This window comes from Peromyscus leucopus, chromosome 4 (genome assembly GCF_004664715.2).
Source record: "Peromyscus leucopus breed LL Stock chromosome 4, UCI_PerLeu_2.1, whole genome shotgun sequence".
Lineage (NCBI taxonomy): Eukaryota > Metazoa > Chordata > Mammalia > Rodentia > Cricetidae > Peromyscus > Peromyscus leucopus.
In genome coordinates, this window is record NC_051066.1 from 6,197,238 (window position 1) to 6,211,584 (window position 14,347).

The window sequence follows — 14,347 nt, forward strand, 5'->3', positions numbered from 1 at the left end:
AGGATCCTGAGTGGGTCCCAGACCTCAAACACTGAGTTATTTACACTATTGAAGACTGCAGTAGCCCTGCTTCTTCACTGTAGAATAAGGAGGCATTTAGCATTTTCTTTGTTTGTTTGTTTCTTTGTTTGTTTGCTTATTTAGTTTTTCAAGATAGTTTCTCTATGTAACAGCCCTGGCTGTCCTGGAATTCACTTCGTAGACCAGGCTGGCCTCAAACTACAGAAATCCGCCAAGTGCTGGGATTAAAGGCCAACACACTGGCCTTAACTTATTTTTTTCATTGTACTGGACCTCACAGTTCAGAGGCTGAAATTTCAGAGGTTTTGGAGTTTGGGGGAGACTTTGGAGTTTCATAGAAATCTTAGAGAGACTATGGGTATTTTAGAAACATTGATTTTTTTTTTAGAGATGCTTAAACTTTGAAAGAGACTGGATATTTTAAGAAACTGAACTTTAAAGTATTGAATTTTGTTCCTGGAACTCACTATGTAGACCAGGTTAGCCTCAAACTCACAGAGAACTGCCTGCCTCTGCTTTCCAAGTGCTGGTATTAAAGGCATGTGGCATTACACCTGGCTAAAGTATTAAAAATTTAAAGACTATAGGACTTTTAAAGTTATACTATGTTTATATTGTGACATTATTATGAGATCTTGGGGATGAACAAAAAAGAAAGGTTATTGTTTAATAGTGTTATATTGGTGTGTCCAGGTGACAAAGGTCGGTCAGTTTTCCTCTTCTTATGTCAGTTGACACAAGCTAGAGTATTCTGGGTAGAGGCACTCTCAGTTGAGAAAATGCCTCCTCAAGATTTGCCTGTAGGCCAGTCTTTAGTGTATTTTCTTATTTAGTGACTGATGTGGGCAGGCCCAGCCTGTTGTGGGCAGGTGGTATATAAGCTATGGTATAGAAGAAAGCAGGCTGAGCAAGCCATGGGAGCAGCCAGTGAGTAGCACTCCTCTGTTGTCTCTGCATCAGCTCCTGCCTGCATTTCTGCCCTGACTTCCCTGGATGATGGGCTGCAACCTGTAAGAAGAAATAAACCTGGGGACTGGAGAGATGGCTCAGAGGTTAAGAGCACTGACTGCTCTTCCAGAGGACCTGAGTTCAGTTCTCAGCAACCACATGGTGGTTCAAAACCATCTATAATTAGATCTGGTGCCCTCTTCCGGCATGCAGGCATACAGGCATACTTAATAAATCTTAGAAAAGAGAGAGAGAGAGATTCTTATAAAGACAGAAAGAAGAAGAAATAAACCCTTGCCCTCCCCCAGTTGTTTTTGGTCATAGTGTTCTGTCACAGCTATAGAAATCCTAATAACACAGTGATGCTCAGCCAAGAACTGAAGTGCGAGCTAATGCGCGCCAGCCCCTCGTCTCGGGATAACTTACCTAGAGACAACTTGAAGGCGTCACTTTTGCCCGAGCAGCACTGTCTGAGACATAGTGAGCTATGTATGGAGTTCTACGTTTTCTACCAGCCACATTAGAAAGAATCCTAGGGCTGGGAGGTGGCTCGGTCAGTAGAGTGTTTGCTATGCAAGAGTAAAGACTGAGCTCAGATTTCCAGCACCCATGTGAAAAGCCAGGAGAGCTTGGCAGAGCACGCCTGTGATCCCAGCTCTGAGAGCAGAGACAGGAGGACTCCAGGGCTTACTGGCTAGCTAGTCCTGCCAAATCACTGAGGTCCAGGTTAAGTGGAGATTCTGTCTCAAAACATAAGGTAGAGAGCAACAGAGGGATGCATCCAGTGTTGACCTCTGGGCTGTAAATGCACACACATGTGTATGTAACACACACACACACAAAGAATTTGACATGTAATTAGTATAAGAACTTACCAGTGAGATGTGTTGTGTGTGTTAATTATGTCTTCCATAAGCACTGTATGCAGATGTTACACCTACACAGCTCACATTGGACTGCCCCCATTTCACTTGCTTCGTAGCCACATGTGGCCAGTGTGGCCACCAAGCAACACAGCTTCAGCCGGCTGTCCCCTTATAGGCCTCTGCTTAAACCTGAAGCCTGATTCAGTTTCTCCATGCTTCTCCACCCCTCCTGGGGCTTGGAGAGCAACTCTGTCAGTCTTTTGCATGCAAGTATGATCTTTGTAATAGAAATAAATCTCAAGTGTTGAGAAGAAGATGTGTGTCTTGTCTTGAAGCTCTGCTTTATTCTTTGTTTGTTGTTTTAGTGCTAAAGCAACAATAAATTCTAGTGACACTGAGGCTGAGATGTGGGGCTGTCTCAGCCAGAAGGACTTGCTGTTAAAGCATGGGGCCCCAAGTTCATATTCCCAGCATGAACCTGTAATTCAGTACTGGGAAGGCAGAGACAGGAGGATCTGGGCTCTCCAGTCTAGGCTTTCAGTGAGCTCCAGGCTCAGTTCTTACTTTAAGCATATGGTGTAGGGCTGGAGAGGTGGCTCAGCAGTTAAGAGTGCTTACTGTTTTTGCAGAGGACCTGAGTTTGGTTTCCAGCACCCACTTGGTGGCTCACAAATGCAATCACAGTCATACACATGGTGTTCATATATACATGCAGGCAAAACAGTTACATAAATAAATCTAAAAAGTGTGGAGTGGTATAGAGCATGTCTTAGGGATGTTTATAGAGACATGACCACAGCAACTTTTTTTTTACTGTACTTTTTTCCTTGTTTTTTTTATTAATTTTTTTCATTTATTTTACATACCAACCAAGGTTTCCTCTTCCTCTTCTCTTTCTGTTCCCTCCCCACACCTATTGGCTGCCCTCCCTCCCCTCCTCATCCATTCAGAAAGGGGCAGGCCTCCCATGGGAATCAACAAATCATGGCATGTCAAGTTGATGCAAGACCAAGCTTCTCCCACTGCATCAAGGCTGGACAAGGCATCCCAGCATGGGGAATAGGTTCCAAAAAGCCAGCCTGAACACCAGGGACAGGTCCTGATCCCACTGCTAGGGATCCAAACAGACCAAGCTACACAACTGTCACCCACACACAGAGGGCATAGGTCAGTCTCATGCAGGCTCCCTAGCTGTTGGTCCAGAGTCTGAACTCTCACTAGCTCAGGTCAGCTGTCTCTGTGGGTTTCCCCATCATGGTCTTGACCACCCTGGCTCATACAATCCCTCTTCCTTCTCTTCAACTGGACTCTTGGAGCTCGGCCCAGTGCTTGGATGTGGATCATCTGCTTCCATCAGTTACTAGATGAAGGCTCTCTTGACAATTAGGGTATTCGCCAATCTAATTACACAAGGCCAGTTCAGGCACCCTCTCTACTATGGTTAGAAATCTTAGCTGGGGTCATCCTTGTGGATTCCTGGGAGTTTCCCTGGCACCATGTTTCTCCCTATCCCCATAATGGCCCCCTCTATCTAGAGATCTCTTTCATTATTCTTCCCCTCTGAAGTTGGGGGCAGCACAGCAACTCTTATAAGGAAAACATTCAATTGAGGTGTTGGCTTACAGTTTCAGACATTCAATCCATTATAATCATGACAGGGAACATGGCAGCATGCAGTCAGACATGGTGCTGGAGCTGAGAGTGCTACATCTTCTAGGCAACAGGAAGTCGACTGTCACACTGAGAGAAGCTTGAGCAGAAGAGACCTCAAAGCCCGCCGGCACAGTGGCACGTTTCCTTCAGCAAGGCCACGCTTCCTATAGTGTTACTTCCCTTTGGGGGCCATTTTCTTTCAAACCACCACAGAGCAATTGACGAAGATACCTGATGTCAACCTCTGGCCTCTGCACAGTCCTGCGCGCGCGCACGCACGCACGCACGCACACACACACATACACACACACGCACACACACACGCACACACACACACGAGAACTGTTCATGCACCAGAGTAGCCCTTTGCCTCCTGCCCCAGGTGAAAGGCTTCAGCTTTTGATGACTGCTTAGCTGCTCTAAGGTAAACGGGGGAGGCTAGTGAACTTGCAGGTCAGTTGTACAGCAGGCAGCTTTACCAGCCCAGAAAAGGTGATGGAGAGAGCTGAGTCTTCTCTTTCGAAGAAGGAACACTCGAGGGTCTTAGGTCAACCTACGAATGGCCAAAGGGACAGACAGACAGCTGGGGCACAGGTGGATTCCTTTTTCCTTAGGCATAGGTCTAGAGTGACCTCTCTTTGTTTTAGCATGTCTCAGTCTGGGACCTGCTTAGCACTTCTGGAGCAGCTCAGAGTGGACGATGGCTGTCTGAGTCCAGATACCCAGAGGAGGTGCTTCCCTTAGCCTCCAGGCATGTGGCTCTGGTGGGGACACAGATGACACTGCCTGAGCATCCAGCCCTCCTGCCCTCCACTCGTCACAGTCTTTCCAGGAAAAGAGAGTTTAGAAAGGACCTCTTGACCAAATGCTACTAAAGATTGCTCTCTTGTTTTTTAAAGGGGATTAAGAAAATGGTATATTTGGAACCAAACATGAGTGACCATGTCCCCAGAACAAGAACTCAAGTTGCCTGAATGACATGTTCTCCCTTCTTATTTTTTTCCCTTTCCCAATAATTGGACTCAGTTGCCTTGTCTGTCTTTCACTTGAGGTCGAGGTGGGTAAAGATGCTGCAATTGAAATCCTTGCAGTCAGAGGGAACACTTGCTGCCTTCAGGCAGAGTGGCCCTCTCTTTCAGAACTGACTGTCCCACTGCCCTCTGTGTGCCATAAGAGAAGAGCAGGCAGGTCTCAGGAATGCATTTCTCAGTGCAGATGCCTGTGCATGGTGCATTTATCACTCCAGCAGGCCTGTGCTGCTTGCATGCTAGATGCTTTTAGTCCTGAGTGGAGAATTTGGTTCTTTGTGTCTCTGGTTTTGTCATTGGTCTTGAGCCCTTTTTATAGCTATCCATAGCTTTAAGAACTTTAGATTTTTTATATTTTATATAGACGAATGTTCTGCCTGGATATATGTCCATGCCCCATTGTGTACATGGTCCTACAGAGGTGGGAAGAGGGCACTGGATCGACTGGAGTGACAAACGGTGGGAATAGAGCCCAGGTCCTCTGCGAGAGCAGCCAGTGCTGAGCCGTGTCTCTGTCCCTCGTGGTCGTTTAAAGCAGAAACTGATTGAGCCAAGAGTGCTGCTGGACGGTGAGAGTGGTGGGTGGCGTTAGGCCCCGCCACTGCTGAGCTCCCAAAGCGTTCGAGACATAGCTTCCCTTGCTCAGACACTGTTGCCTTTTGCATAAATAAGCTAGTAAATTTTTTTGAGGGGTGGGGGGTTTCAAGACAGGGTTTCTCTGCATAGCCCTGGCTGTCCTGGAACTCTTCTTTGTAGCCCAGGCTGGCCTCAAACTCACAGAGATCCACCTGTCTCTGCCTCCCCAGAGCTGAATTAAAGGCATGCGCCACCATGCTCTTTCCAGCTGGTGATTTTTTGAACACCCACTGGATCTTTAGATACGAATTGTTCATTACCATAATAAAGTACTGTTGGCTGGGTGACTTTATTAGCTCACAGTACCAATTAAAGTATGAGGGTCTACGTGGTGATGTTTTTCTTTCTGGGAGAGTCTTGATATTGTGCAAGTTTTTTGTTTTTTGGTGTGTGTGTGTGTGTGTGTGTGCGCGCGCGCGCGCGCGCGCGCGAGTACCTCTGATCTTGCTTTCCTTAAGGCAACCAAGATTCCATTATGGAGGCCCAACACCAGTGACTCCTATAATCCTAACCACTTCCCAAAGGTTCTGAGTCTCTATGCTGTAGTCAGAATTGTCTCCACCTTCTCAATACTCACAGTGGGATTAAATGACAATGTATCAACCTTTCAGAGACACTGATCAGAGGAAGATCCTTTTGACTTATGTATGGGTGATGTAATCATAGTTGAGGGGTGTGCTGGGATTTGGATTGATCCCAAGCAGTTCCTCCATACCCAGGCTCCTGAGCAACAACACTACAGACAGGTCATGATGCTGGCCACCTGGGGCTTTCTTGTACCTGGTGTCCTCCTCGATGCTCCTGAACAGACAGGCCATTTTGGGGGATAGGTTCCAGATCGGGCTATGGTGCACCTGTAGTCTTCTCTGGTTCTCATCACATTTCCCATCCCTTCTGCTTCAGCACAGCATCTCAGCCTCCAGGCCCACTAATGGATCCGCTGACCAAGGGGTCCTGTGGGAGTCAGCTGGCACAAACCCTCCTCTGGAAAGCGAAGTCATCTCTCTCCTTCGGCATCCAGCCCCTTCAGACTTGGCCAACGAAAGACCCTGAACTCGAGTCCCAGGTCAACCTGTAAGTAAGTAAAAGGAGTGTCTTGCTGGGGGTTCACCATCTCTGCACATGGGGCAGGGGTGGCGGCCTTGACAGAATGTTTTCTTCTGAGATGTCTTATTCATATATTTGGCAGTATTCATCTGTGCAGGCCAAGCCTTGTGTCAGGCATAATGAGCAGGGTGGCCCAGTTCCGGCCTTAGGGGACTTAACAGCTCATAGGCAGATAGTCATTCACCTGTGCTGTTGCAAAGAGTTCTAACAGGCTAGGAAACGTGCCACGAGATGGGTTGTCTCGATTCAGTAACCATTTAGGAAATGTCTCTGTGTACCTGCAGCATCCTGGGGTCTAACCAAAGATATCTTCTTTACCCTTCAGTCTCAAGTTGCATGTGGAAAAAAAATGTATAACTCAGAAGAAATCCTAATGCTAACTGTAAAATAAGGGACGCATCAGTGGACTCTCACATGCCTGGGGTTGCTCTACATGTCCCCCATTGCTCCCGAGCCCCAGGCCTTTGTCACAGGCTGTGACGTTTGTTAGATGAAGGTTGAATAAGAGTGTTTCGGGGGAGGGGAGCTTAGCACGCCACAGGAATCCATGACATTAGGTACAGGGCAGTGACTGGCTTCAAGACAGAGGAAATACTTGCTCTGTCCGATACATATTCATCAGATTTGCTGTACCCAGTGGTTTGGGAGAGTCAAGAACAGGTGGACGGGCATGGGTCAGAATCACCTGGGAAGCCTAAGGAATCCCCCGGGGACTCTGTGGATCTGGAGAAGGTGAAAGGGGACATTTTCAGATGCCCACCTGCAAGAAACTCACAGCATATCCAAGGAGCCAGAGGAGACGGGGCAGCGGCAAGTGTTAGTGGGGAAGTGAGTGCTGGAGATGGTGAGGGCTGGGCTCAGCCGTGTGGGAGGAGCTGGGTCAGACAGGAGGTGGGTACCAAGGCCGCTCTGAACACTGGCAAATGGTACTGAAAAGGCTCACATCCAGGAAGGTATGTTCTAGAGGTGATGACAAACCTGATGGATGATAAGTCAGCCATCAGCCTGGCCTATGCATGGCAGTCACCACTGGAGAAGCTACGGAAGTCCCCACTGTCCCTCCAAAGTTTTGATGTCTAGGATTGGTCACAAGCTCCAATGATTCTCAGCTGTAGCCAACAATGAGAACGACAGTTGTAACCACCATGATGAAATATGCATGGATCAATCCCGAAGCCCCTATATGCCCAGCTGAGGGGTCTGCACATGCTGTTAAGCAGTGGGAGCCATTGATAGCTTTGCGAATCTTCAGAGGAAATGTGAAAGACAATATGCAGAGAGAAATTGCCGGTGCCTAGTGCAGCCCGAGGGAAACTGGTGTGCGTCACCACTGCCATTCAAAGCCACTCCCATACCCCCATAAGTTGCCTCTTGGTGATTGAGAATTCATTGTCACCTTGATTGAAATGGAACTTTTAGGATGTACTTTAATACTCAGTTCACCCAGGGCTGCAGCTGCCTACAGTGGCCACAGGGCTAGGGCTGGGCCTCCAACGCTGCATTGCTCTGTAGAACTGGGGATTTGGCATGCAGTGAGTAGGTAACCCAAGACCTTCAGAAACAGCTCAGGTGAGTTAGCTAGCAAGCAGAACCAGAGAGGCTTTCTTTGTGGACCACAAGTTCCCCAGCACCACACAGTAAAGCAGGAAGGGATGGGGCAAGGCTACTGGAGAGTCAGAAAACCAACAACCTCTGGCCCTACTGGCTAATGTAGGGCGCAAGGGGCGGGGCCTAGTGCTCGTGGGGCGGGGGTAAGGGGAGGTGTTTGTGGCCACTGGGTAGGCCACTATGCTAGTCCGGTGGCTGGGTCCCCCTTGGGAAGGATCTGTTTAACCTCGGGCCCTGGTGGAGCTGCGGAATGACACCTGCTGAGTTCAGAGCCTTCACAGGCAATCCTCCTTCTCCACATAGGAACGACCGATCAGGCTAAGGGCTGTACTAGGGACAGACAAGACTCAAAAGTGATTCTACCTGGAGTCTTTGGAAAGCAGTCTAAATTCGCCCTATTCAGTCATCCAAAAACCAAAACCAGACAGTTATCTAGAGTTAACTATGCTTTACACACAAGGAAGTGGAGGCCTCGGAGGTCAAGAGACTTGTGTAGTTGTGACTGGGGATTTGATCCTGTGTTTGTCCAGTCCATGACCACCAGTTAGCCTTGGTGCACCAGGGGATATCAGTATCCCCGGTGAATTTTGGTAATATCGAGTCCTGTCTGTGGACGTCAGTGGAGTTGACCAGGACAGTGCTGGGTATTTGCTAATGCTAATGTTCTCTGCCAGCAAAGGCCTGATGAAACTTTGAAAGTTTCCTGAGCACCTGTTTGTTGTGATTGGCCTTGAACTGGGCATTGGGGTGTAAAGGTAAAGTTGGGTTTACACCAGTGCTGGTAACTTGGGTGTTTAATGACTTCTCAGTGGGATAAGCAGCTGGAATTTGGGGACTTTACTGGGTAGGTGTGGAGAGACCTTTCCAAAGGTGAGCATCATTAAGACCCTCGGGTGGTAGGATACCTTGAGCAGTCTGGTTTGGATAGTAGTAGAGTGGTGAGCAGTGAGCCTGGTTGGTGGACAGAAGCCAAGCTCTGAGGAACCTGGGCCTGGACTCTGAGTAGAGCAGAGACTGTCGAGATTTGCATCCTGGGAAGCTAATGGCTGCAGTGGGCAGCTAGGTTTAGGTGAGATGAACATAATGGCGGGTAGGTGTTTTGAGGGAGCAGGAATGATGGGCTCAGAAGTGTTTTGGAGGAGGGTTGGGATGGACCTGAATGTGCATGGGGAGGCAAGGAAGGGAGCTTCAGGGTTCTGACTCTGGATCAGGGTAGTTTTTGGTCTTATCGCCAGTAAGTGGGCCTAAGATGTGACCATAGAAAGCCTAAGATAGACCCAGACTGGAATGTGAACTGGACTTGAAAGGCAGTGGGACCCCCTTTTCTCTTTAGTGTATTTAAATGGGCAGAGGTGTGTAGGGCTGTTCTAGGAGGCAAGGTCAGCATGGGCAAGGCACAGACAGGACTGTCCTGGAACGTGCTTGAGGAACAGTGTGTCCTGGCTTAGTTGTCTCTCAGCACTCGGCACTCGCTGGGAGATGCTGACGAGTTCTGGGAGCGTTGTGAGGTTCTCAGGGGGTCTTGAGGCGAGTGATCTGTTTAAGGGGCGTGTGAGAGAACAAGTCACATCGTGACTGTGTTCAGTGAGAAAGCGGAAGTACAAGATGGACTGAAGGGTCTGTCAGCTGTCAGTCCCAAAAACCCAACTCAGACTAACTAGCTGAGCAGGACGGAGGGGAGAAAGCTGGTGACATGCTGGTGACGGCACAAGGCCTTGCTTCTGGCCCACGACCCGAGGACGCCAGTGCTCTTGTCAGGGTGCTTTTCTCTTCTCTCCCACCTCTTACCTCCCCCTCCCTCCCCAGCTCTGCCTCCTTTACCCATGGTTTTCACTGCTAGTGCCATGTGATCACAGCCAGCTCTGTGACTCGAGGGAAAACCTTTCCTCCGCAGCTGGAAGACTCTGGGGGAGGGCTCCAGTTACCAAGGGCCAATGTGAGAGTCCTTACCTTGGCAGCAGAGCAGCCTGGGAGAAGAAAAGCACTCGACGTGACTGAGGCGTGAAAGCCAGTGGTTGGAGAGAGGTCGTATGGCTCTCTACAAAGATAACTGGGGAGGTTTTGTCAGAACCATACATCATGGACTCTCTTGACTGAGATTCCCAGTGGTGGGAGGCAGGGATCAGGGGAGGGGACAAATGCGGCAGAAGCCTCGGTGGTGAGAGCTGGTTGACTGCTGATCAGGAATCGGGACACGCCTCTGAGAGCAGGATATGTTGGGAATGGGGGGGGGCGGAGGCTTTCTGGGGTGTTCTTCACCTTTTAAATCCATGACTCATCAGACCATGAGATAAAACTTCTTCACAGGGGTATCACAGCTCAGTCTATAGGGAGAGCAGAGGAGGCTGTGAGGAGGATGGCCATTCTGGGCTGTGCTCCCTGAAAGGATGGCAGTCGGGGAGGAAGGCGTTTCAGTTTGGGTGCCCCTCCATTATCTTCCGGTTCTTGTTTGTCCGGTGGTCTTTCCCACTGCAATAGCGGTATACTTCTGGAAAGTCTGTAATTCAGACTCAGTTCTCTGCCGGGACTTAGTGATAGTTTACTTTTGATCTTTTGACGAAAATTGCCATGTATTTGAAAGTTTATCACCAAGACGGACTGCTGAACGATATTTTATGTATGCATGATAAAAGTAGCTTTCAAAGGCTCTGAAAAATGACGTGTGCTCCTGGTGAAACACAGTGCTGGGTGGTAACTTTTTGTTTATAATTAGGGACATTCTGTTCCCTCTCTTTTTGTCTTTTTATGAGAAAAGTGGATATAGGAGATGGCCCTAACCTGAGTGACTAGACAGAGTGGCAGTCCTGCTAAAGGTGTCAGGAGAGAGGCTGACTTGTGGTGTGGGATGTTTGGGGGCTGCTAGGATGTCCTTTGACCTGTGTCCAGTAGCTGGGGAGACATGTCAGTCAGGGGTTTTAACAGGGTGAGTTTATTACGTTTAAACCCTCCCCACTACAGGAGGAGACTGGCCCCTCAGTCGCCCCCACTCTCGTGGGTCTGCTGCTGCTGGGGGCTCTTACTTTACTTTGCCTCCTGTTCCCATTTGGGAAGACCCACCTGAGTCTTCGGGGCGGCATGGACCTGTCTGTCCGTCCCTGTGGGAGGAGATAGTCACGAGACAGCAGTTCCCCTGGCCACCACCTGAGCAACCATCTGCCCTCTGCACATGCATCTCTCCCTCGGGTTGTTCAGCAGTCTCAACTTGAGGAAAAGCAGAGGAGCCTGCTGGGCTGGAGAACTTGGCCTATTTTGCCAGCACAACACGGACAATAAGGAAATTTGTGTTTTTCTATCCATCTGCCTGACTCCTGTCACTCCTGTTCTGACTGCAGCCAAAGAGAAGAGACAGGCTAGGATGCTTTGGAGCTGCTTTCTCCCCCGTCTCATTCATTTGTTCTCCCCGTCAGCATTGAGTCCCTGGCACATAGAAGTACCCGCTAATGTTTGTGAGGTGACAGTCAATAGGAAGCACAGAGGCTCGTCAGGAGGCTTTGGACTGTGGAAGTCTATGCTACAGCGAAGGCAGGGACCGTGGAAAGAGCAGAGAGGAGGCAGGACACCACAGGTGTCGTCCCCAGTGGTAAAACGCTGGAGACCGCCTAACTGGAGTGGTGGCTGGATAAAACCGGACACATTCGTTCAGTGGAGGACTGCATAGTCAGAAGAATACAGGAGCCTTGCTGGATTAGGAAAAGCCTCCGAGCCACACCATGCAGAGAAACTGCAACAAGGGCATGAGTAGGGTGTGTGGGCACTTAGGACATGTTCTCCATGGCCACTCATTCGAGGACACTTGGCCTCCTGCAGACACAAATCCCTGCATTGAATAGACAAAGTTTGCTTATAACGTGCACAGCTCCTCTCCTGTACATCATCACATCATCCTGATACCACCTGTCAACCCTATGCAAATGCTATGTAAATATGTGCTATGCCGTGTTGTTTGGGGAACGAGAACAGAAAAGAGTCTGCACACGTGAGCACTGATGCTGAAAATGGAAGGCTGTAGACACTTGGTTTGGTCGACCCCACAGGTGGGACCCTGCAATTGCAGAAGCCTGGTTGTAGTCTGCTGCTCTTTGTGTTGAGAGAAGGAAGAGGGGGCTGGGAGGTGGCTCTAGTAGGGGGCGCACTTGCCGCACAAGTGTAGTTCAGATGTAGGAACGGTGGCTTGCCTGTAACCCCTGCACTCATCAAGTGGAGACGAGATCCCTGCTGCCAATTTGCTAAACTAGCCAAATCCATAAGCTCTGGGTTATATTGAGAGACCTTGCCTCAGTATATAATAGGGAGAGTGGTTATAGAAGACACCTGCTGTCAGCCTTGACCTCCACAGACGCGCGCGCACACGCACGCACGCACGTGCTCACATGCAGAACTAGAGGTGGGAGGACAGACGGAACTGTCCAGTGAGTAAAAGGTTTGCTGTGCAAGCTGGGCAGCACCTGGGTTCCATCCTCACGACCATGGAGAGATGGGAAGAGAAAACCAAGTCCACAGAGTTTCTTCTGCTCCCCGCCCCCAGCATACCAAACCACACACCAATAATAAATTAAAAGAAGCTAGAAGAGGGTGGGTTTGTATTGCTCTTCTTTGAGAATGTGTGCATCAGAATGTCTGACAGGAAGACGAGAAGCTGTCCATGTTGCTGTGGGCGGGGCAAGCAGGAGAAGGGAGATTTTTCCACTTGCATCCTTGTATTGTTGAGTTTGAAGTGGGTGTGTGCACTGTCTCTGGATAACGAAATCCAGATACATGGATATATCACACGGCTTTGAAAAGGTGATGCTGTGGAGGAGAACCCGGTGCTGGTCACTAGCTAGATACTGGTAGGAAAGGAACGCCCTTAAATGCAGGACAGAGGGTAGCAGTCTGGTTCACGAGATCAGGAGAGAGTCTGATTTGGAGTGTGTTATGTTTGGGGGTTGCTGGGGTATGTGTGGAACTGTGTTCAGCAATGGACAGTTATGGTTTGAGATGGAAAGATCTGAGTTGGGGGTTTGCTGTGAGGAGTTATATTGCGGTCATGTTTGTCGGCTCAGGAGTCTGGACGGGGCGGGGGGGGGGGGGGGGGGGGGGGGGGGGGGGGCAGGGAGGTGGCCAGCGTGGAAGGGGGAAAATAAATCACTGACATTGACATGGAATTAAGGATGCTGCTGAAGCACATGAAGGACTCATTGGTTGCTGTTTCATGTGACCTAAAAACAGGCAAGAAGATGGCCTCGCTCTCTGTGAGGACAGCCTGGCCCCTTTCTGGATGCCCAGAGCTCAGAAGTATTTCTGCAGCCCCTGCAGGAATAACTGCCAGAAGCCACCGTCCTCCCTAAGGAGGTTATGCCACTGCTAAGAATGGCATTCCTTTGACTGGAAAGTCTCGTTCTTTCCAGTTTTATACTCCATGAGGACCAGAAACTCATTTGGGGTGCTCAGCTCAAAATCCAGAACCAGAACACCATAAGGACACAGTGTAAACATTGATCACGTAGGGGTATGCTTTTTAAACATCAGCGCCTCCGCCCAAAATCCACCTTGACTGCACTCATTTTTGTAGACCCACTTTGACCTTAGGAAGTGACCAGCTTTTTCTTGTTGTCCTCAGAGTAATGCATGTTCTTAATCCTAACACTTCTGTCTCCTGTAGTTCTGCGTGTTCTTTTTTTTTTCTGTTTACTCTAAAGAACATCCTCCCTTCTCTCAACACCCTGTGCCATGAGTTTCAAAGTTTCATTTTCAGAGAGTCTCTGAGTCAGAGGAGCTTCGAGAGCAAGCTTTTTGGAAAACATTTTAGTCTCTTGTTTGATCTGTAAATCACCAAAGAAAGAGTTGGCTGCTTCCCACAGAGTGGTCTGCGTGTGCCTGCAGGGAAATGGAGCGCTGGTCCGCAGAGTAGACCTAATCCGGCCACACACTCAAATACAACACAGAAATCATTCAGAAGGTAGCCCCGGGCATCTCTCTCCTGGGTTACCTCAAGGCAGCAGTCATGTCCACTCAACAAACTATTTTTTGTTTGAGACTATATTTTTGACATACTGGTATTGACTGTGAGGGATCAAAATATTCCATTTTGGCATAAGGGATATTTTGGACTTGAAAGTGAATAAAAACAAACACAGGAAGCTCTCCCTTCCTCCACTGAAAGCAGGGCCTACCTCTCCCCACGTGCAGCTGCCCTGCTCTCTCCTGAACCAGGAGGACAGCTGTTTTCCAATGGATGAATCTGCATAAACCAGCCTTGCTGAGTAGCCCGCCAGCACCAGTTTCTACATGTTTACCTCTCCACGGTGCCCTGTCTCCTCACTGTGTATCACCTTTGTTAAGTGGTAACAGGTCCCCGAATCTAAGTGTTTCTTTCCTTTTCTTTCTTTCAAGCCTCCATTTGTATAACATTAGAAGAGGCTGTGTTTGCCTTTTCTAACGCCGTTGTTCTGCCTTTGGTCAGTTTAATTGGCGGCACCAGGCAGAGAGCAGAAAGAATGG

At 49.0% G+C, this 14,347-nt stretch overlaps 1 protein-coding gene across 7 annotated transcripts in view; it reads left to right on the plus strand.

The window, feature by feature from the left end:
- The window catches only part of Garnl3 (GTPase activating Rap/RanGAP domain like 3), a 142,659-nt gene that overhangs the window by 14,570 nt on the left and 113,742 nt on the right, over nucleotides 1-14,347 (plus strand). For 6 of the 7 annotated variants that reach the window (XM_028884762.2, XM_028884764.2, XM_028884761.2 and 3 more), the window contains exon 2: nucleotides 6,056-6,226. In XM_028884762.2, coding sequence (XP_028740595.1) covers nucleotides 6,056-6,226 — 171 coding nt within the window. Of the gene's footprint in view, nucleotides 1-6,055; nucleotides 6,231-14,347 lie in introns of those variants that run through there. The other variant, XM_028884768.2, reaches the window with a different exon arrangement.